This window comes from Schistocerca nitens, chromosome 8 (genome assembly GCF_023898315.1).
Source record: "Schistocerca nitens isolate TAMUIC-IGC-003100 chromosome 8, iqSchNite1.1, whole genome shotgun sequence".
NCBI classification, from domain to species: domain Eukaryota; kingdom Metazoa; phylum Arthropoda; class Insecta; order Orthoptera; family Acrididae; genus Schistocerca; species Schistocerca nitens.
The window spans coordinates 361,436,486-361,459,534 of NC_064621.1; the positions used below are offsets into that span (position 1 = coordinate 361,436,486).

Sequence of the window (23,049 nt, forward strand, 5' to 3'; positions counted from 1 at the left end):
ATCCTCCTTTCAAGACACTGTCCACTCCGTTCAATTGCTCTTCCAAGTCCTTTGCTGTCTCTGACAGAATTACAATGTCATCGGCGAACCTCAAAGTTTTTACGGTGCCTCTGTCGGCAAGACTTAGCGTAATCTGATGCACCTCTGAAGATGTCTAACACAGCTTTATACAGAACATCAAGAACAAAAAAGGTTCAGGGACAACGACCATACAACACAGATGATTTACCTGCAGTTAATAATGGCCTTGTCCTCGTAGTCTTGTCCACTGGCAGGTTAAATCAACGGACATAACGCTGAAGGCCTACTTCTTCTGGGCTCATAGATACCTCTATAACCGCCAAATCGTTGTCAGTTGGAACTCATATCGCCTTTTATACTGATAACGCGAGAACCAGTTACGTCGACGGCACCGTTCTTGTCCATTCAGATCTTTGTGGCCACCTTTATCACAAGAGACTACTATTTGAATGTGTGGTATACCCTTCGCAGACTACAATTCTAACTCTCGTCTTCTCAGCAACTGAGGAAAAATCTTACTCCATTAACAGTTTATTCACATTCAGTGTTTAATAAAGGATGTAAAAAGTATCCGTTATGTAATTTCTCAATGGCAAATGTTTGTTACTTGATGTAGATAAGCAAAACTCAATTTCTGAAGCTATATTTTCCCACGTGAGTTTCATTACTTTCTTATCTTATAGTAACGTCGTCGTTGCTCTCCCTCTTCTCGGTCATAATAAGACCGACATGATAGGTGATGTCCGTAGCCACAGACACACGAAGTCTCTCAGACGACACTGAGCCCCCAACCGGGTAACCTACACCATTTGCAGTTAATTCGTAACGTAAACCTGAGGAATGGCGCGCGACATGGATACCGTGAACCATAGGCCCTAGTCACATGCCTCACGAAAAATTATTTTAGGTCATTTTAGATATCAGAGTTCTTGATTAACATTTTTAATACTGTCCGTTTAGTTACACAGGAGCAAAGAGGTAAGCTATGCATGGAAGGGAACTACGCAGATGTGAAGGCCATCACAAAATGCCGTTCCCAACGAATGAATACAGGCTCGGTGCCACATATTGGCACAACTGAGCTGTTTCGTATCAAGTTCCAGACCAAATCGTTCACTTTATGTAAAAGTTTGAAATCGAAAGAAGAAGTCCCAAATATCTACCACAGGCGGGGAGGGGGGCGGGGGCGGACATGAGCTGAAACGACTGCCTCGGGCCAAGGAACTAACACCAACGAAGAAACTAAGAAAACATTGTGTCTTGTCTATAAAATTACGTACTGGATGAACTACTGGGTAAATTATGTACTCGAAATTCAAGAAAATGTATTTCTGCGATTCTTTTCGTGGAGTGCACGAGAGAAAAATCTGACGAATCTCCTATTCCTGCTCTCCCTGACGCATATATACGAACAGGTCTAGCTTCTGTAATTATCTCGTTGGTTAACACGAATTTATTTGCGATATCGAAATCAAACTTTCATTTAAACTTAAAAGTGGTCTCTACATACATAAAATACCCTGAAACAGATTGGACTTAGAAATGCTTTAATTTGCATTTGACAATAACAGCCAAGAAATGTCAGGCTACGAATGCAGCATATAGTGGTTTCTCGAACTGCAGGTGGAATTACTTCCGGTCTTACAGTCATAATAGGAAACTGTTTCCGTAAAGGCTGCACGCAAAGTAGGTTAGCGACCCTTGGATCGATTTAGCGGCGATGCACAAGTCTGTCGACCACGGAAACTCCAGTTATTGCTCGTAAGAAGCTACACAGGGACTAATAACTTTATGTACATTTAGAACCCTACACTTGTATTTGACACAAGAGGTATATTACTAAACACTGTAAAATATTTATTTCTGTTTCCCATGTAAGACTCGATTCCCCGCGTCTTTCGTTCCTCTGATAGCTGTACTTAAATCAATATTTACTCCACAAATTACGCCAATTTTAACGTAAATATTCTTAGGAAACAGGTGTGAACCGCCATTAGCTAGTATGGCCAGTTACAATAACCTAACCATTAGCTATGGTCAGTTTTCATCATAATAATTTTCAAAGTTTTCCATTTTCATTCTAATGTAATTTTATTTTCGATACAGTAATACTAGTTTTTCAATTTGCAGCGTATTCGTGAAATATCGGAACCATTCGATGATCTGTCGTTAGGAGAGAAGAAAAGCGCCGATAAGAAAATGAGCCCTGTATTTTATCGACGCGAAACTATTTCCGATTACCCGTTCGGATTTGGTTTAGTGAACACGCCAACCAATCGACCAGTCGAAAGATATAATTAGATTATCAGCCAGAGCTTGTAACTTCAGACTTCTTTACATCGAAAATTCCCTTCACCCCGCTGTTCACCATAGCGTTTCTACGTTTACGAATCTGAGAAAGGGAAGATATGTAAGACCTCCTTCACTTCGAAAGTCAGCCGGAGAAGGATAACTATCTGCCTTGGCCTTGCAGTAGAAACCCTTGGGAAAACTACGAAGAACCTACATCAAGATGTCCGGGAAAGAAATTGAACAGAATTTCTGCCGAAAACTGAGTCCAGTATCGTAAACAATGGTTGCATCAGAGCACCAGTGTTTCTCAGTATGAAACAGACAAGAATTTCCCAATGGAGAAGTGGGGAATGAACTAACGGAAAGAACGTATAGGAAACGAGCTTCTTATTATTACTTAGCACCGTTTTAAACCAGTCCACAAAAAAATGCATAGCTGTTTTATGTGAGGGGCTGCAGCAAACGCTTATTTCACTTATTTTACGGAAACTAGGGCTGGTTTAGGTGCTATGTACAATAATAAATTAAAACAGGTGGAATTTCTTTACTTAAGTTCTCTGCTTTAGGCTTTACACATTAGTTAGTATCACAGTTTATACGGTTCGTACTATGAAAATAACCCGGTAACAAAATAAGACAAAATTGGCGTGAAGTGCTCCTTTCTAATTCTGTGACAGTGACACTAACGGTAACGTCACACGGCATCAAGTACCTATAAAACTGAAAGACAATTGACAGCAGCGCGTGTAGTTTCTTCTAGTTCAAAATATGAATTTTTTAGTAGACGAGGTATTTAATACACATGCAATGTTGTGCTTTATATTTATGTTCATGGGTCTGATCTGTGAAAATAAAACATGTGACCTGCATATAATGAAGGGGTACTTACTGGTATTATTATGACAGACATGTACGTCGCTTGATGTGTTAAGAGCACCAAACAATTTCTTGCAGTTTTCATAGTATCTTCTTCGATCAGCGGCAGTTTTGGAAGTACTCGTGCCTTCGTCATTAATTTAGACGGAGACAAATTTTCTGTAGCACCACAAAGGCAACAGGAAATATTTCCCTTGCTATAAAGAAGCAGGTCTGAGGAACAAACACCCTAAAAAATGGCAGGGATTGTAAATATCTATAACAACACAACTACTAAGGAAGAAGTGGAAAACATTCCTGTGGAGCTATCTGCCAGCAATTAGAAGACATTCGTATTGGATTTGGGAAGGAAAAGAAGCGAGAGAAACTGTAACAGCTGCACAAATTATTTCCAGAAGATAAATCGAGACGTAACATATGCAATAGAGATTTGTCTGTAAGACGTGGGTTCTGCACTTCATATTGTGGCCAATTCCGATTAACATCCAACGAGTTCATAAACAACATCTTTGAATCCTGAGAGGAACAGCAAGAACCTGTCCATGAAAATTCATACCGAAAAATGTAACTAGTGGAACTGCAGCTTTATAGCCGAAACGCATTGCCGACTTGAGACAGAAAAGTGGTTACATAAACAAGGCATTGCGTTTTTTGGATGATATACACGATAGAATATGGCACGTGTATTGTGTGAAGACGTATTTGTGATGCTCCCAAGAGCCGAATGATAGAAAGGGATCCACATCAGTCAGCAGGCGAAACTAGCGATTGGCTCTGTAATACTGCGCACTAAATCATCTGTGAGTAAAAGGCTATCTGATTACAGTATGCCACTCATACTCCGCGTACTGAGTCTTCAGTTTAAATGGAAGCAGACGTCAAACAGAATGTTATCTCTTTAAAATGTGCAACCCCTGTTCTTTCTAAAAGCATCTTCGGCTATATTTATGTATCATGTACGCCAAGCATTTACATTACTGCTCACAAAATAATAAATTTAATTCTACACTTTTGCCTCATAAGTGCGTCACGGGTCGACCGAAGTGTCCGATCCCACCCGTCGGCTTTGACCCGTGACGTAAGGCTGCTGTGGTGTGTGACGACTATTTATTTTACATATAGGTTAATATCGGATCCAAACGGGAAAAAAGAGGTAATACAGGAAATAATACCACACAAGAATTAGCTATCTACTGTCTACGAGAAAAGAAGGGGAGTACAGAAATGTTCAAAAGATCGGATAAATGTTGGAATTAGTAAACAACGCGACACAACTCCGCTAAATCGGTGACATTAACATAGTGAAGCTATAAGTATCAAGTACAACTAGGATGAAGTCACAACATGAAAACATCAGCAAAACCAAAACTTACAAACTAACGCTACCCACCATGGGAATGGAGGGTATTTTATATTGGCATTTTATTATTAACGTGTAGAAGCATGTTAAAATTTGAAGATTTAAGGGCAAAGTGTATAGCACATGGAATACGCAAAGTGTTAAAAAAATATTGTTATGACATTTCTTTGATCCGTCAACTCACGAAGTGTCACTATCCAGCATTACCCAAGCCTTAAACTACGTCACAGACCAGCTTCCGCTAAAAAACGTTTTTACTACTATGATAGACTCGTTGGCGAAAATTCACAACCGAATTACCACGTTACAACCTGATCTACCTCAGGATGCAACATACAGGGTGCCCCACGAGGAATGGTCATTATGCACAGATATGACAGGAACGATTATTCGAACAAAAAGGAATAGTAAACAAGTGCTCTAAAATGTTTACCTTAAGAGCAATGAGTACATCTTTGATACTGTGAAACAAATCTCCACAACAAGCTCTTTGTTTTCGGTATTTTGGAAGGATGCAGTGTGCACCAAAAACTGAGAAAACTGTAGTAAACATGGGCTCTTAAGTGCATACCTTACGAGCTTTTCATCTTTCGTTACTGTTGACACCCACCTCTTCTACTAAAAGTACTTATACCTCTTAGCGTATGCATTTTAGAGCCCACGTTTACTAGACTTTTGCTTCGAATGGTCGTTCTTGTCATATCCATTAATATTTACCATTCCTCCTGGGGCACCCCATAGACATATCTGTCAATACCACATAAAATAAAAAGTACACAGCGTAATGTCAGTATCGCGATCTTCAATGCACTTGCCATCCACAATAACTACGAGAAAGTTAAAGAACACGACTGACAATCAAATACATCTGAGGGCACCAATTACGAAACGTACAACGTCACACATCAAGGAATACAGCTCGCCTCGCCTTGTTCACTTTGAATTCCCACCTCAAATCGAAGCAAACACAACTAAGGGTCTAAGCCCGATGCCAGTGTAACACCTAAACCTTTTCAGCTTCCGGCAGGAATCGTGGCTTTCACTTCTCGCTAGCCCTGCCAACTTAAAAATTATGGGCAAACCAATCTTTAGGTTGAAAACTCTCCTTCGCATCATCTGTCACTGCTATTTATTCTACAACAAGTAACACTAAGATAACATCTGCATATGATTATTTACATCAGTTTCACGTGTGTCAAAAATTTCGACACTGTCATAAGAAAGGCAAATATTCACCTGCACAAGTTATTTCAGATGCAAATGAATTTATACATCAGCTTTATGTTTTAATTCCACTTCACTGAATTCCATCCACTGACCAACCTAGGCTACGATCACAAAATGAAGATATCCTAAGAAATCATACAAATTTAGAATGGTTATATTCAACAATAAAGATGATTTGTCATTTGTCATTTCGGTCATAAAGGAATGGAAATATAGCCTATCTGTTTCGTAGTCAACCACTTATCTCAAGTTAATAAAATATTGTCAGAGGCTTAAAGAAAAGCAACCATTTCTATACAACTATACAAATTTTCACATCATAGGTAAGGTTTCAAATTCTTCTCACAGTCCGACCGTCGTGTCACAAAGCACTAGAACATATTATAGCACAAAAAATGGTTCGACAAACAGTAAATATGACAAAAGAGACAACCATATCAAGCACTTGACAAACGACTGCATTAAAACATGTTTGTAAATATTCCCTTGAAGTTATGTCGATGTTTAAAATTAAATATAACTTTTTTCAAATCTCTGCGGGTTATGAGACCTTTCACAAAGCTCTAAATTCTGGAACCATTCACAATAAAGAAAAAATAATAAATACAAACCCAACACCATTACATGCCATACAAGTCGCATTTGTGACAAATGTATACAGTTATCAAAATTGAAAGGCTACCACTTTTCGTAATAATTGTCTTCATCTACAACACATTTTGTTTCTTAAATCAGACTGGCTTCCCTTTTACGTATTAAAGAAAATCAGTTGATTTACATCTTTTGGAATTATGTCTGTACGGACAGATTGATGATGTGAAAAAGAAAGAATACAAACTAACACAAACAGAAAAGAACATACAGCATGCCTAAGTTGAGCGGGATTTCCACTGCATTTGTCAACAGCTCAATACCTTAACAAAACAACGTTTCTCAAGAATTAACAACATTGTAGTAAACCATACTGAGAACAAACTAATCTACTGCAGCAGACTACTTTGCCAGACTTATCAGAATGCTGAATTTTATACTGACTCGAGATATCTGAGCGCACTACTCAATGTAATACTGTACTAATACATGAATGGAAACGTTCGTGTGTATCATTTCACGACATTAATCACCCATAACAGCAAAATACGGCAGCAACCAAACTCAGGCAAACCGACAGGAGGGGGCAACTGTTTCCAGTAAAATGATATGTAGTGGGTGTTTGTCAAACTGACAATAATAATAATTCTAAACAATAGCAAAAAATGTATGCACTACTAATCGCACAACTCCGTACGTTTATCAACATATACGAAAAGAAATGAGACGAAAATATATGAAACGCCAAACACAATTACGCAGATGGGTAGTAGCCAATGAATTCTTAAAGGCAATTAACATATTATAGTTTTATTTTTTACACACAAAAGACATGCCTCGCAAATACAATATACGCCGTTCACTACGAGGAAAGCAGTATTGAGGAAAAAAGGTCAAATTCGAACTCTTGCAAGAACTACATCAAATGAAAATTTATCTTTAGAATTGGCAATATACGAATCAAGTTGTCCCAATGAAATTGGTGAGAAGCTGTTTTCATTCAAGGCTTAATGAACTTGTGACTAAGGAATTTTCCTACTCTGATAACAATAGCACATAACCTCAACTGGACTACCTAAAACGTCTACCTCATTTGTCTTCCACTGGATACGTGAACAATGAATCTACAATTACGACTTGTCAGATCAGCTTGCATAATCACTATTCTTCAGTTTCTATCTTCGTCATAAAGTAAAATAAAATAAACGAACTAATAAATAGAGTACAGACCAAATGCCAGAGATGCTGTACACTAAGCTGGCACGGACTAATAACCGATTCATGCATTGTTTGCAAAATGATTTTATTTTTGAAGCACTAAATTGTGGCACTATTATAAGGTCTGCTACTAACGTTTAGTTTTGCATGTGTTAAAGTGGTGTTAAACACGAACAAAACAACATCTACGAAATGCAGTGATTACAATCGTATGAACAGTAACAGCTTAGAAATTCATGGAGAATGGGATCTGATAATGACGACAGAATATTTAGGAACCGATAAAGTGGCAGTCGTGTGATTAAAAACATAAGTACATTTCAGAACATTACCTTCAGTCGCCGTAATCTGCCATCCCTAGCTGCATTGAATACAAAATTTTTGATGTCCATTTCTTGATTTTCCGACATACTCCACAGCCCAGGTTCACAAATCAAAATAATTCCCTAATTTTATCCGCTGCAGCTCTCCTCAGCAGCTGTAACGGATAAACTGGAATAAAAACACAATATGGTCTGCACCTGGTTCGGACGTCCCTCACCAGAGGTCTCCACCATACTGCCAGGCTGCTCAGCCCAAAGAGTTTGAGCAGCTCAGCAATACCACTCCTCGAAAAATTCTGACAATAGGTATCAGTGAAAAGACTAACTTTACATTTTGTTTCATTAGTGAAAATAAAAGTAATTAACGCACATATAAAAATACCACTAAGTTGTAATAGAGCATATAGCAACATTTTTATTGAAGAAATATGCAACAAATTGCACAAATTATGTTGAAACCAGAGATAACTGAACGTCGACTAACGTAGTGAAAGGTACAATAAGTGATATCATTAGCTGTAGTGGAAGTGTGCTGGCTGACTCTTTATGGTCTGTGGTCTCAGCTCCACGCGGAGTTGAAGGGGACCTGTCACTCTTCCACCAGCAGGCGGGGCTTCTGCAGTTCTGGCTGATCATTGGCTGAGAAATATGTGACGTTTCTCTCCAATATACCACGTGGGATATACGCCATTACAAGCAAAGTATCTGGCGGTGGCGGTAGTGGAACAATGGATTGTGCGCGTTAAGAGTGCGAAAACTATATATTTGAATGAAAATCGGCAACCTAATGGAATAAACGAAAAGAATAATGAGTGTATTTTTATTTGGCACTGTGAAATGTAATTGTGATCAAAGTAATTCGTATTATTGGTAACGGAAAAGTGTGACAACAGTAAAATATTTCGTGTGCGGTGTTGTGGGTTCAGCAACCTGCGGTTTTGCCGAAAGTGGTAATATGTGGAGGTGATGTTTTCTTCAATTGGCATATAGCCGTGTGTGTATTTTGTGCACAGTTTCATCATGTATCCTGCCCCGGCTAGACATCCATCTGCCGCGGTAAGTCACTGTTTTGTTTACTACTTCTTTTAAAGGAAATTTTGTTTCTTGTTGTAGAAGATATGTGTGTCTTCGGTTGTTGAACAATCCATTTGCCCCAGCCATTAAGACGTGTTGATTTTAAAGCATTTGGCGGTATTTAAAATACGTAATTATTGTGTGAAATACACACACATGAGTTTTCATTTGTTTACATACATACATTACGCATGTTATTGTGTATGTTTTCCTTCATTCATTCCGTGAGGGCCTGCTAATTATAGCGAAGTTAGTAAGAAGGAAAACGTTTCTTCATGGACTTCTTTTTTCTTTTATAACATCAAGATTAGCTACAGAAAGGATGTTCATAAAAATGAACTGAGCTTTATTTGCCGAATTATAAGTAAATAAACATTGTGCTCAGACACTGACAATAAATTTCGTTCTCATTTTACTAAATTGTTCCTTGCAAGCTCGAGTAGTTACCACTCTAGCTTACGCTGTTTCTCTCATTTCCGCTGCGTTCTCCTCTCCGCCGCCTCTCTCCATCTCTCACTCTTCCCCACCCAGGCTCCAGCAACAAGCTCCGGGTCAGCCGTGATGAGCCACGATAGAACAAGGTGGCGGGCAGCCGCAGCAGAACAAAGGGCTCTTGCTTCGCGCGTCGAAATGAAGGGAAAAAAAAGGTCGAAGGAATGAGAGGATCAGAGATGTGATGACGGATGGTGGAAGAATGGTAGAAATGTAGAGGGTAAGGAGTGGTAGCTCTCAGCTTGGTGATCACGGATAGGTCACAAAGTAGAAATTGTCGCGTGTTTTGGTTTTTACTTTACTTGGTTTTACATGGATGATGCACAACTAAGAAAATGTGGGAATTTAATATCAAGTGGATTGTCTGAAAATGGCTTAATTTCTGTTGCTTGAGAAAATGTGCTTGCCGATAAGACAGTTAAATCTCATACACAGCATTTCTTCCAGTATAGGTGAAGTCACGATCACACCGTGCTATACAAACTTCAGTTTTCAGTTCTGAGAATTTAAAGTGCTGGATGCTTTCTTGATTCATGGTTTCCATATTTTGTTTTAGGAAGGCATTATCTTCCATCTAGCATCGCTCGAGTATCTTTCATTTTTTGTTAAGTGTTCGCCCCTTAAAGAAGACGATAAAATTCGTCGTTTCTGTTTTCATTACAATACATATCTTCCTGGGAGATCATCCGTAAATCAGTTACAGTGTTATTGGCATGCACAGTGCGCTTCCAACTGAGACATACCAAGAGAGTTCACATAGGGTATTAATTATGTAAACAAGAAATTATTGGGTTACTCGAAAAGCACATACCGGAAAAACGTACCATCCGAAATTGGCCGTTGACCTTAAATTTGAAACATGGTGAAATGAAGATGTAACTAGGCTACTTGGATTGTACTGGGACTACAGAGCCATCCGTGACAGGAAGCAACATACATGGGCTCTTAGGGACCTCAAACGTGACAGATTTTTCCCTATCCTGCACAATACAGGGTGATTCAAGTCATACCCCATAGGAAGAACTGGGTAAACCAGCACTCCATCGACAATTTCCGAGGTAGTAGCATGGACCAAAACAGGAAGAATTGAAGTGAACATGTACTCTGAAATGTATACCTATGTTCCCTGCTTTATCATTGATACTGTGAAACAAATCTCTTCTATTGCATGAACTTCGCTTTCCATATGTTGAGAGGTAGTGGTACGGACCAAAGAAAAAATAGTCTAACAAACAAGGGCTCCAAAATGCGTTCCTTGAGAGCCACAGTAGCGATGATGAACAAGTTCTCGTAGCACGTAAGGTACACGTTTTAGAGCATATGTTTACTAAACAATTTTTTTATCTTGTTTTGGAAAGCAAAGAGCTTGCAGTAGAACAGATTTGTTTCACAATATCGAAGATAAAGTTTTCATAGCTCTTAAGGTATGTTCACTAAACTTCTTTCTCGTTTTGGTCCATGCTACCACCTCTGAAAGTTTGTCGGTGGAGTTCTGGTGTACCCTTATGTGTCACAAGGGACATAATTTTTGTGTCACACTGTATATTACCATGACCATGGTATTCTGCGTGTTATAACTTTCAGCTTCCTTCTACTTTTCCTGGTTACATTGTCAGTGAAGTTTTCCATTGTTAACTAGTCTGAAGAGAGAGGTTATGTGAGTGCTTTTGCAGCGGCTGCTTCACACTTCTTTCTAAAGTGATTTTCATTTGTAATGGGATATCGACATTTCACTACAGGTTTTTGAATTTATCTGCCGCTAGTAAACCAACTTAGGCATCAGAAGATTTGTACAGATTGTTAATTCAACAGTCCGCTGCAGTGGTAACAGCTACATAAGCTCCATACGGATTTTCGTCCGTATTATTCTGACATATTGACTGGGGAGTGCTACTCAACCCCTCTTAAAGTATATTTATAGTTCTGATTCTCCTAATACCAAGTATATCCACTATCATGGCGCTGAAACATTCACTAATTTTGGTATATCTTTTTCAAGACAAAAATCGAGGGGTATTAACAATGCACCTGGGATCTAGTTCCAGAGTAACCAAGAAGAAAACCCTTCGATAGTGCAGTGTACAGTCAAAGAGCTAAAGATTTTCTTGTTTGACTAAAAGCCGTCGGTCAAAGTTAAAGGGACAGCAAGTTGAGGATATTTTTATCCACCTTCTGTAAGAGAAATCATGTCGTTTGTTTGTATATGATGTGTAAGTTATCACGAAAAGAGGGTATAACACTTGAGAAATCGTCGCCCATTTTCTGCAAGACAATAATCTGTCGCACAGTTAACGGCTCTAATGTGGCATTGCCAGCTATTTTTTATTAGATGAACAGAGCAGGCATCTGAGAGAGCAGCATATTAAGCCAACAAACAGTTGTCGGAATTCCGGTACTTCTTCAGGAATGGAAAATCATGAAGAGAGGTGTCACTCTTACGCGTAATACGTTAAAAAGAGTAATTACGTATAGAAGATACAGGCATAAAACGTTTGCTTCATGCCTCTGTATTCTATGTCTTCGTATTTTGTGTGCTACTTCATTTAGTTTTAATTCTGCTTGACCATCCTCGTTGTGTACGACCTGGTCGTACATTTCATTTGCCACTGGTCACAAACTTCATAGTAGGGACATATATATTCAAACTTGTAATTAGTGTACCACTACTTCTGATAGGGCGCGCGCGCGCGCGCGCGCGCGCGCGTGTGTGTGTGTGTGTGTGTGTGTGTGTGTGTGTGTGTTGCATGAGTTAGTTGCAGTATAATCATTAGGCTTGCGTCTTATGTTGATATGACACAGCAGTATTGCTATTAGACTAGTTGCTAAGTAACCGCAGAAGACAGTACTTTCGCTGGCGTATGTTCCGTTAATGCAAGAAGGACATACATACGCAAGGAATTCTGGTTACTCAATTACTTTCAATAATCGAGCGTGCAAACGATTTTACTGCGGATCAGACGATCCATTACAGTAAAAGATTATCTAGCCTGTCATAAACATCAGATATGGTACTTTGATGCTGTTTAGACCAGGTTGGCAATGGAAAAGCCTTTAGCATTTACATAGAAAATTGATTGTGAATGTAGATGTTGTGTCGGGCTGTTACTACTTATGCTGCATAATCAGTGGCGGAATTACGAATAGTTTCCAACAGCTGACAGTAAGTTATTATCGGAAACGTGTAAAAAGGAGTCGAGCAGCAACTTGAGAAATGAGGAGCGAATCGAATTGCAAAAGGTTGCTTATCCTGTGCATAAAGTAGATACGCAAGGATTTACTGAAACAGAGGAATAGAATACAACAGAAGGCGAGTGGTTAGCTCCCAAGAAATGAAATAGTCAAGGCAGCAAAAGATCAAATAGGCATACAGAAAACGCCTAATCGAGATCATTGGTTGACATAAGAGATACATAATATAACTGATGGAAGGAGAAGTTATAGACAGCAAATGCGCAGGCAAAAGGAATGGACTAATAATCTCCAAAAATGAGACTGGCCGTAAATGCAAAGTGGAAAATCAGAAATGGCAATACAAAGAATGCAAGGCTGTAGAATCATGACTAGGGGAAAGATGGATGAACGTATAGGAAAGTCAAAGACTTGAAGAAAAGAAAGACACCTGTGTGAATATCAAAGAACTCGCATGGAAAGGTTGCACTAAGAAAGGAGGACTACAATGTAGGAGGAATATGTAGCTCTATATAAGAAAAATAAAATTGAAGGAAATATTGTAAAAAATAGATAACGGTTTGGGAAAATAATTTGACAAAAATCTGTAAGACTCAAGTCAAAACAAGGCCCCTGGGATGGATGTCATTCCCTCAGAAACGTGTCACAAGAAAAACGCCCAACAACCTCAAGAAGAATGTAATATTTCCTATTCTAAAGAAAGCAGCTACAGACAGGAGTAAATATTACTGGACAATCAGCTTAAAAAGTTGCAGATGCGAAATACTGACACGAATTATTTACAGGAGATTGGAATAACTGGTAGAAGCTGACCTCAATAAAGATCAGTTAAGAGTTCTGGAGAAACATATTAACACACAAGGCAGTACTGACACTACGAATTACCTAACAAGGGAACATCCCCATCGCACCCCCCTCAGATTTAGTTATAAGTTGGCACAGTGGATAGGCCTTGAAAAACCGAACACAGATCGATCGAGAAAACAGGAAGAAGTCGTGTGGAACTAGGAAAAAATAAGCAAAATATACAAACTGAGTAGTCCATGTGCAAGATAAGCAACATTAAGGATAGTATCAGCTCAGGTGCGACGTGGTCCCGTGGTTAGCGTGAGCAACTGCGGAGCGAAAGGTCCCTGGTTCAAATCTTCCCTCGAGTGAAAAGTTTAATTTTTATTTTCAGTTTATGTGACAAACTCTTATGTTTTCATCACTTTTTTGCGAGTGATTATCACATCCGCAAGAAAACCTAAATCGGGCAGGGTAGAGGAATCTTTTTACCCATTCGCCAAGTGTACAAGTTAGGTGGGTCGACAACATATTCCTGTCATGTGACGCACATGCCGTCACCAGTGTCGTATAGAATATATCAGACGTGTTTTCCTGTGGAGGAATCGGTTGACCTATGACCTTGCGATCAAATGTTTTCGGTTCCCATTGGAGAGGCACGTCCTTTCGTCTACTAATCGCGCGGTTTGGCGGTGCTGTCGCAAAACACAGACACTAAACTTATTACAGTGAACAGAGACGTCAATGAACGAACGGACAGATCATAACTTTGCGAAAATAAAGTAAGTAAAATTTTCGCTTGACGGAAGACTTGAAGGACCTCTCGTTCCGCAGCTGCTCACACTAACCACGGGACCTCGGCGCTCCTGAGCCCAAATAGTCCTTGATGTTGCCTATCTTGCTCATGGACTACTCAGTTTGTATATTTTTCCAATTTTTTTTTCATAGTTCCACACAACTACTTCCTGTTTTCTCGATTGATCTGTGTTCAGTTTTTCAATGCCTATCCACTGCTCCAAATTATAACTAAATCTGAGGGGCATGCGATGGGGAGGTTCCCTTGTAAGAAGATAGGCTGCAGAAAGACAAACCTACATTTATAGCATCTGTAGATTTAGAGAAAGCTTTTGACAGTACTGACTGAAATACAAATTTTGGAATTCCGGAGTTGTTTGGGATAAAGTACACAAGCAAAAAGTTATTAGCAACTTGTACAGTAACTAGACTGCAGTTATAAAAGTCAAAGAGCGTGGAAGGGAATCAGTAGTAGATAAAGGAGTGAGACAGTGTTCTAGCTTATTCCCAGTGTTATTCAATCTGTACATTGTGCAAGCTGTGAAGGAGACCAAGAAGAAAATTGGAAAGGAGACTTAAGTTCAGAAATCCATATATTTCAGAATCCTAGAACATGTTCCCAACTCAAAAGTAACGAGGTATCTCGCGCAATAGGACTTGTTCTATATCAGTATGGAGTACGAAAACATCGGTCATGCGAAATCCAAAAGCGATGGACTGAGGCACTCAGGTAGGTGCAGAATTTGACTTGCAAGAAGTCTTTCACTCAGAATCATAACAACACTAATTGCCAAATTTAGTTCACATTGGTACCAAAATTTGTGACAGGATTGAAGGTTTCTTGGTAGGAAGCATATTATCTTGGAATGGAGAGTCGTCTCAAGGGAAGTGTATTGAGACCATTGCTCCTCATGTTATACACACATCAAAAAACGTTTTGCATCACCTCGGATCCGAGAGTCTGGAACCTGTACAAAAAATTGGAATAGAGATCTTCATAAACATCATTCCCGCCCTTTTTATTCCTCATGGAAACCACACATTGCATGTTGTACCACCAAACGGCGAGACCTTCAGAGGTGGTGGTCCAGATTGCTGTACACACCGGTACCTCTAATACCCAGTAGCACATCCTCTTGCATTGATGCATGCCTGTATTCGTCGTGGCATACTATCCACAAGTTCATCAAGGCACTGTTGGTCCAGATTGTGCCACTCCTCAATGGCGATTCGGCGTAGACCCCTCAGATTGGTTGGTGAGTCACCTCGTCCATAAACTGTCCATTTCAGTATATTCCAGGCATGTTCGATAGGGTTCATGTCTGGAGAACATGCAGGCCACTCTAGTCGAGCGATGTCGTTATCCTGAAGGAAGTCATTCACAAGATGTGCACGACGGGCGCGCGAATTGTCGTCCATGAAGACGAATACCTCGTGAATACGCTGCCGATATGGTTGCACTCTCAGTCGCAGGATGGCATTCACGTATCGTACAGCCGTTGCGGCGCCTTCCATGGCCACCAATGGCGTACGCCGGCCCCAAATAATGCCACCCTAAAACAGCGGGGAACCTCCACCTTGCTGCATTCGCTGGACAGTGTATCTAAGGCGTTCAATCTGACGGGGTAGCCTCCAAACACGTCTCCGACGATTGTCTGTTTCAATGTATATGCGACGCTCATCGTTGAAGAGAACGCAATGCCAGTCCTGAGCGGTCCATTCGGCATGTTGTTGGGCCCATCGGTACTGCACTGCATGGTGTCGTGGTTCCAAAGATGGACCTCGCCATGGACGTCGGGAGTGAAGTTGTGCATCATGCAACCTATTGCGCACACTTTGAGTCGTAACACGACGTCCTGTGGCTGCACGAAAAGCGTTATTCCAAATGGTGGCGTTGCTATCAGGGTTCATCCGAGCCATAATCCGTAGGCAGCGGTTATCCACTGCAGTAGTAGCCCTTGGGCGGCCTGAGCGAGGCATGTCATCGACATTTCCTGTCTCTCTGCATCTCCTCCATGTCCGAACAACATCACTTTGGTTCACTCCGAGACGCCTGGATACTTTACGTGTTGAGAGCCCTTCCTGGCACAAAGTAACAATGCGAACGGCGGTATTGACAGTCTAGGCATGGTTGAACTACAGACAACATGAGCTGCGCACCTCCTTCCTGATGGAATGACTGGAACTGATCGGCTGTCGGGACCCCTCCGTGTAATAGGCGCATGGTTGTTTACATCTTTGGGCGGGTTTAGTGACATATCTGAACAGTCAAGGGACTGTGTATGTGATACAGTATCCACAGTTAACGTCTGTCTTCAGAAGTTCTGGGAACTGGGGTGATGCAAAACATTTTTTGATGTGTGTATATTGATGACTGGGCAGACAATATTAATAGCAACCTCACACTTTTCACATATGATACTGATATCTGCAATGACATATTGTCCGAAAATAGCTGCACAAATATTCAGTCAGATGCTTTAAAGTTGTGCAAAGATTGGCAACGTGCTTAAAATGTCCATAACGTGAAATTATGCACTTTGCGAAACGAGGAAAGTAGTATCTAGACTATACTATTAAAGAGTGACAACTGGAATTAGTCAATTAATATGAATACCTCAATATGTTTGTGGTAATATAGAATGGAATGAGCGCAGAGGTTTAGTTATAGGCAGACTTTGGTCCGTTGGTAGGATATTGGAAAATGCAATATATGAACTTACATGCCCCTCTTGTCAACCATTATACATGGTGAAAACATGCAGAAACTTTCAAGATATTGAGAACATCTCAAAACTCTGAGTGACATCTCCCACAGACATTTTCTGACCACCTAATGCCCCAAAACCAACTAAATTGAAGCGGATTTAAAAAGTAGGTAAAAAGACGAGGGCTGCTAGAAATCCTTGGGTAACAGAAGAAATATTGAATTTAATTGATGACAGGAGAAAATATAAAAATGCAGTAAATGAAGCAGACAAAAAGGAATACAAACGTCTCAAAAATGAGATCGACAGGAAGTGCAAAATGGCTAAGCAGGGATGGATAGAGGACAAATGTAAGGATGTAGAGGCTTGTCTCACTAGGGGTAAGATAGATACTGCCTACAGGAAAATTAAAGAGACCTTCAGAGAAAAGAGAACCACTTGTATGAACATCAAGAGCTCAGATGGAAACCCAGTTCTAAGCAAAGAAGGGAAGGCAGAAAGGTGGAAGGAGTATATAGAGGGTTTATACAAGGGCGATGTACTTGAGGACAATATTATGGAAATGGAAGAGGATGTAGATGAAGATGAAATGGGAGGTAAGATACTGCGTGAAGAGTTTGACAGAGCACTGAAAGACCTGAGTCGAAACAAGGCCCCGGGAGTCGACAACATTCCATTAGAACTACTGACGGCCTTGGGAGAGCCAGTCCTGACAAAACTCTACCATCTGGTGAGCAAGATGTATGAAACAGGTGAAATACCCTCAGACTTCAAAAAGAATATAATAATTCCAATCCCAAAGAAAGCAGGTGTTGACAGATGTGAAAATTACCGAACTATCAGTTTAATAAGCCACCTGCAAAATACTAACGTGAATTCTTTACAGACGAATGGAAAAACTGGTAGAAGCGGACCTCGGGGAAGATCAGTTTGGATTCCGTAGAAATATTGGAACACGTGAGGCAATACTAACCTTACGACTTATCTTAGAAGAAAGATTAAGAAAAGGCAAACCTACGTTTCTAGCATTTGTAGACTTAGAGAAAGCTTTTGACAATGTTGACTGGAATACTCTCTTTCACATTCTAAAGGTGGCAGGGGTAAAATACAGGGAGCGAAAGGCTATTTACAATTTGTACAGACACCAGATGGCAGTTTAAGAGTCGAGGGGCATGAAAGGGAAGCAGTGGTTGGTAAAGGAGTGAGACAGGGTTGTAGCCTCTCCCCGATGTTATTCAATCTGTATATTGAGCAAGCAGTAAAGGAAACAAAAGAAAAATTCGGAGTAGGTATTAAAATTCATGGAGAAGAAGTAAAAACTTTGAGGTTCGCCGATGACATTGTAATTCTGTCAGAGACAGCAAAGGACTTGGAAGAGCAGTTGAACGGAATGGACAGTGTCTTGAAAGGAGGATATAAGATGAACATCAATAAAAGCAAAACGAGGATAATGGAATGTAGTCAAATTAAATCGGGTGATGCGGAGGGAATTAGATTAGGAAATGAGACACTTAAAGTAGTAAAAGAGTTTTGCTATTTAGGGAGTAAAATAACTGATGATGGTCGAAGTAGAGAGGATATAAAATGTAGACTGACAATGGCAAGGAAATCGTTTCTGAAGAAGAGAAATTTGTTAACATCGAGTATAGATTTAAGTGTCAGGAAGTCGTTTCTGAAAGTATTTGTATGGAGTGTAGCCATGTATGGACGTGAAACATGGACGATAACTAGTATGGACAAGAAGAGAATAGAAGCTTTCGAAATGTGGTGCTACAGAAGAATGCTGAAGATAAGGTGGGTAGATCACGTAACTAATGAGGAGGTATTGAATAGGATTGGGGAGAAGAGAAGTTTGTGGTACAACTTGACTAGAAGAAGGGATCGGTTGGTAGGACATATTTTGAGGCATCAAGGGATCACAAATTTAGCACTGGAGGGCAGCGTGGAGGGTAAAAATCGTAGAGGGAGACCAAGAGATGAATACACTAAGCAGATTCAGAAGGATGTAGGTTGCAGTAGGTACTGGGAGATGAAGAAGCTTGCACAGGATAGAGTAGCATGGAGAGCTGCATCAAACCAGTCTCACGACTGAAGACCACAACATTAAAAATACTAAAATTCAGCCACAACCTGTACCGTAATCTTACAGTAGGAAAAAAAAAAACTATCAAATACAGAAGACATTAATAGCAGGAAAATTATTAAAAACGACTACACTACACTACACTGTGCAAAGGCCCATATTCAACACATTAAAGTAATTCTACAGAAAAGGCGACACAAACAGCCAAAAAACACATACACACACAAAGCACTCACTGTTCGCAGCTGGCAAAGGAAAGATGACGTTTGCTACATATATAATTGCTAGAAACGGTATCCTTGCTGTTCTGTCTACCCAGTCTGACGAGATGCTTGCACTTATTGCATGATTTTGTTGTCACGACAATCAGAACTCACGTGACTGACTGTGGCTTTCATCATTGTTGCCCCAGAAGTCATCGCGCTGTACAACGTTTCTAAACAAGGGTAACAACGAGGCCGATATGGTAATTGGGACGACGCCGATTGGTTTGGTTGGAAACGTCTGAATTTGACTGGCAGTACAGAAAGAAAACTTCGAAAGAACAAGAGGCCTTCGTATACTAGATAGTGTTCATTTGGCCAGCAGTGATTTTACGTGGAAGCAACCAATCAGAATGGACGCAAAAATGGTGAGTAAACGAGTTTTGTGATGAGGTCGTATACGCACGAATTAATTGCTGTTACACAAACTGAAAAATGGGCATGGTTTCTGGGTCTCCATAACACGTCAGTTTTAATGTATCTGTGGCGACTGGTACAAAACTTTCACATGAGAGATTATTTTTTTCTTTTGTTTCAGGGAATGTGCTTTGCGTAACTTTTGAGACAAGGTGACGAAACTAGACTGAACTCCTGAACAGCTATTCGTTACAATTTTTTGTAATCATTTTTAATGCATAGTATCGACACACAGTGAATTTCGTAACTCTGCAATATGGTGTTGGAAGAGGACATCTAAATGTGTTGAATCATCCATCACGATAGCATGTATGCTGATAGAGACAGAAAGCGAGAGAGAGTGAGAGACAGAACTATTTTTCACTTTCGGCGTTACAACCATGACTTCCGCCACTAAACTTACCAGCTACTACTTGAAGTTCAGAACTTTTCTCTGCTTCACCGACTGAGGAAGACGGGTTGTCTACATTTTCATTGTGGAAGCTTATCAGTTCAAGCGAGGAAGTGCATGGCAGAAGGTAAAGATTTATTTGAAACCAATGAATGATCTTTTATTTTATGCCACAGTTTGTAATAAGAGAGAAGTTATGGACAGAATGTTCTAAATGGAAGGCAATGAATGTTGGAGTACAGTAATGTTGCTTCATATCAGTGGTTCTTAACATTTATGTGAAACCAGTCGTAAAATGGAGATCAGCAGTTCATGGGAATATTTTACTTCAAGGCAGTATCGTCCTACATGCATACAATCTGGCTGTCTCCGTTAATCTTGATGATAAATTGCAATACTCCGTTCACCGCACAAATATTGTTACATAAAGTTAGAATGTGGTAACATCAGCAACGAAAAGTAGAGCTACGGCCTTCACGAAAAATACCTATCAGGGAAACATTTGTGCAGACAGTTCCATAAGTGTTAAGGTATCATCTATAACAGAGTATCTTCAACATTGCAGACAAATTTGGTTTCAGTACGTTAGAGGAGTAGAATCTTTTAGACTGGGCTGCAGATTGTAAATTGTAATCACAGAGAAACACCATTAATTGATCGGCCGTAGAAGAAACGGAATTACTGTGTATATGGCCACTATGCCTGTGACTTAAAATAAAGATGATGCTGAAATAGTTTGTACTGCAAACGAACCAACATAGGAGGTAAAACTGTTGCCAATCTGAGGGCTGATTCTAATACCAGATTAATAAGCAACGTACTATTTTAGGTGGTATCCCATTGCCTTCTTCTGACCTTTGAACAGACTTACCCATCTGCAGAGAACCTACAGTAAACTTTGAGCTGCAACTTGGCATTTTACTTATTATCATACGTTGCCATAGGTGGAAGTAATGGAAAATGGATAGAGAGAAACCTTAAGATTGTAGTATTCGAAAGCGGATGCATCTGCTCAGCTGACAAGCATTCATGCCAGAAGTGGCATCCATGAGAGTGCTGTGCGTCACCCGCGATTCTGTATCCTTCAAAAATTGTTACAAACACGTGTCGTTAATGCATATTTCTGAAGATACGATGCAAGGAAATGACTGCTAGAGAGAAGCTGCAATGAAAAGCAAATTAAGCTGCCGTATCTTTAGTCTGAGTCACATTTTCGATTCACCACGCAGTTACGAAGAAGCTATGAACTGCTTAGAATGACTTTCATCCCGTACATTTGCGCTTAACATGGCGGTATGTAATTCTGAGTACACGGCTTCCAAGCCCATCTGCGTTGAGTGGCAATTACAGACTTAATTGCCTGAAGTCACAGAGGCGCTGTGAGCATTTCTAACTCTCCCTTCGTATTCTGGGATCGAAGATGTTTGATGACTGAAAATTTTTACTCATTCTGTCTGTATACACTGTTTTCTGATTCTTGTAATACCACGCTCAAGTCCGAATCCGAAAGCTGGATTGTCAATAAATACATCACTGAATATTGAATGTATGTTTATTAAGCAAACCTGTGTACTACCAGAACAGAACTGATCTAGATGGAGTGTGCAGTTATTTATATAAATATCGGATATTCCAGAAAGCTAGTGAATTTGTAGAACCATTGAATATTTCAGATATACAAACATTTCAAATGTAAAATGTATCAAGAACCTCCCAGAAATCATAAGTACTTAATAACAAATATTTTCTGTAGTCGGTCTGAACCGGTGACCCTCCACACGCCAGCTAGTGACGATAACCACTGCACCACACTGATGGCACCAGAAATCACCACATTGATCCATCTTCTATAGAAACAGTGACCCGCTGTTTCAGCTGACAGCAACACTTTGTTTGGATCTGGATGTTGCCGCTGGTTGCCTGTATGGCGGCACTGGTGGTGCTTCGCATTCTGGTCATGTTGTTACGTCCTCATCACTACGATGAGTATCGAAGACAACCCCTCGAAGCACCACCATCGTCGAGTTTTCTTCAGACTCCCATCGCCGATCTGCCCTTCTGGACAGTAAGAAGGCTTCATACGGAAGCTATGGACGACGTTTCTGCACTTTTGTCTACTCGAGGGAGGGTAATTATCTTCGATTTGAAATGTGACGTCAAGCATGCGACAAAGGATACGATACGGCCCAACCTAGTGCTTTAGTAACTTTTTCTGAAGTCCCACTGTCTACACACGTACCAAATCTCCCGGCCTGTATCTCACTGGCCAGTGCTTGTTGGCGTTATAGTGCTCTCGGTCTTTCTCCTGAGCTGCCTGGATTCTTCAGTTAGGTGTTTCACATAGTCATCCTGAATATTGTCAAGTTTGAGACACACACAGTATATCGATTGTCGTCACAGCCTCGTGACGTGGTGCGGAAAGAGCTGTATGAAGTCTGTAGTGTGTTGACCATTGTGTTGTGTTTGAATGTCACGAGTGGCAGAAGTGTGTCCTAATCTCCCTATTCGACATCGACATACGGTGAGAACATATCTGACAATATCTTTAAAGCATTCTATTAGGCCATAAGTCTGTGTATGGTAGGCAGGATTAGCCGAGCGGTCGAGGGCGCTGCAGTCATGGACTGTACGGCTGGTCCCGGCGGAGGTTCGAGTCCTCCCTCGGGCATGAGTGTGTGTGTTTGTCCTTAGGATAATTTAGATTAAGTAGTGTGTAAGCGTAGGGACTGATGACCTTAGCAGTTAAATCCCATAAGATTTCACAAATATTTGAACATTTTTGTGTATGGTAGGCATTTATACTGTGGGAGATATCGTAACACGAAATTACCTCATACTAATCACGACTGGGAAATTTTTTACGATCATAGAGCATGACATGGGGTGCACTGTGCGTGAAAATAATGTCTTCTACAAGGAACATTGTAATTTTTTGGAGCTTCA

The 23,049-nt window shown here is 40.3% G+C and overlaps 2 protein-coding genes across 2 annotated transcripts in view; one reads left to right on the top strand and one right to left on the bottom strand.

Moving 5' to 3' along the window:
• The window catches only part of LOC126198619 (protein fem-1 homolog CG6966), a 150,336-nt gene extending 142,187 nt beyond the window's left edge, over positions 1-8,149 (bottom strand). Inside the window, exon 1 of the mRNA XM_049935074.1 lies at positions 7,918-8,149. Within this exon, the coding sequence (XP_049791031.1) occupies positions 7,918-7,995 (78 nt within the window). The 5' untranslated portion in view covers positions 7,996-8,149. The remainder of the gene's footprint in view (positions 1-7,917) is intronic.
• A 468-nt stretch (positions 8,150-8,617) lies between these two features.
• LOC126198607 (protein groucho) overlaps positions 8,618-23,049 on the top strand; it is a 755,742-nt gene continuing 741,310 nt past the window's right edge. Inside the window, exon 1 of the mRNA XM_049935059.1 lies at positions 8,618-8,964. Coding sequence (XP_049791016.1) covers positions 8,929-8,964 — 36 coding nt within the window. The 5' untranslated portion in view covers positions 8,618-8,928. The remainder of the gene's footprint in view (positions 8,965-23,049) is intronic.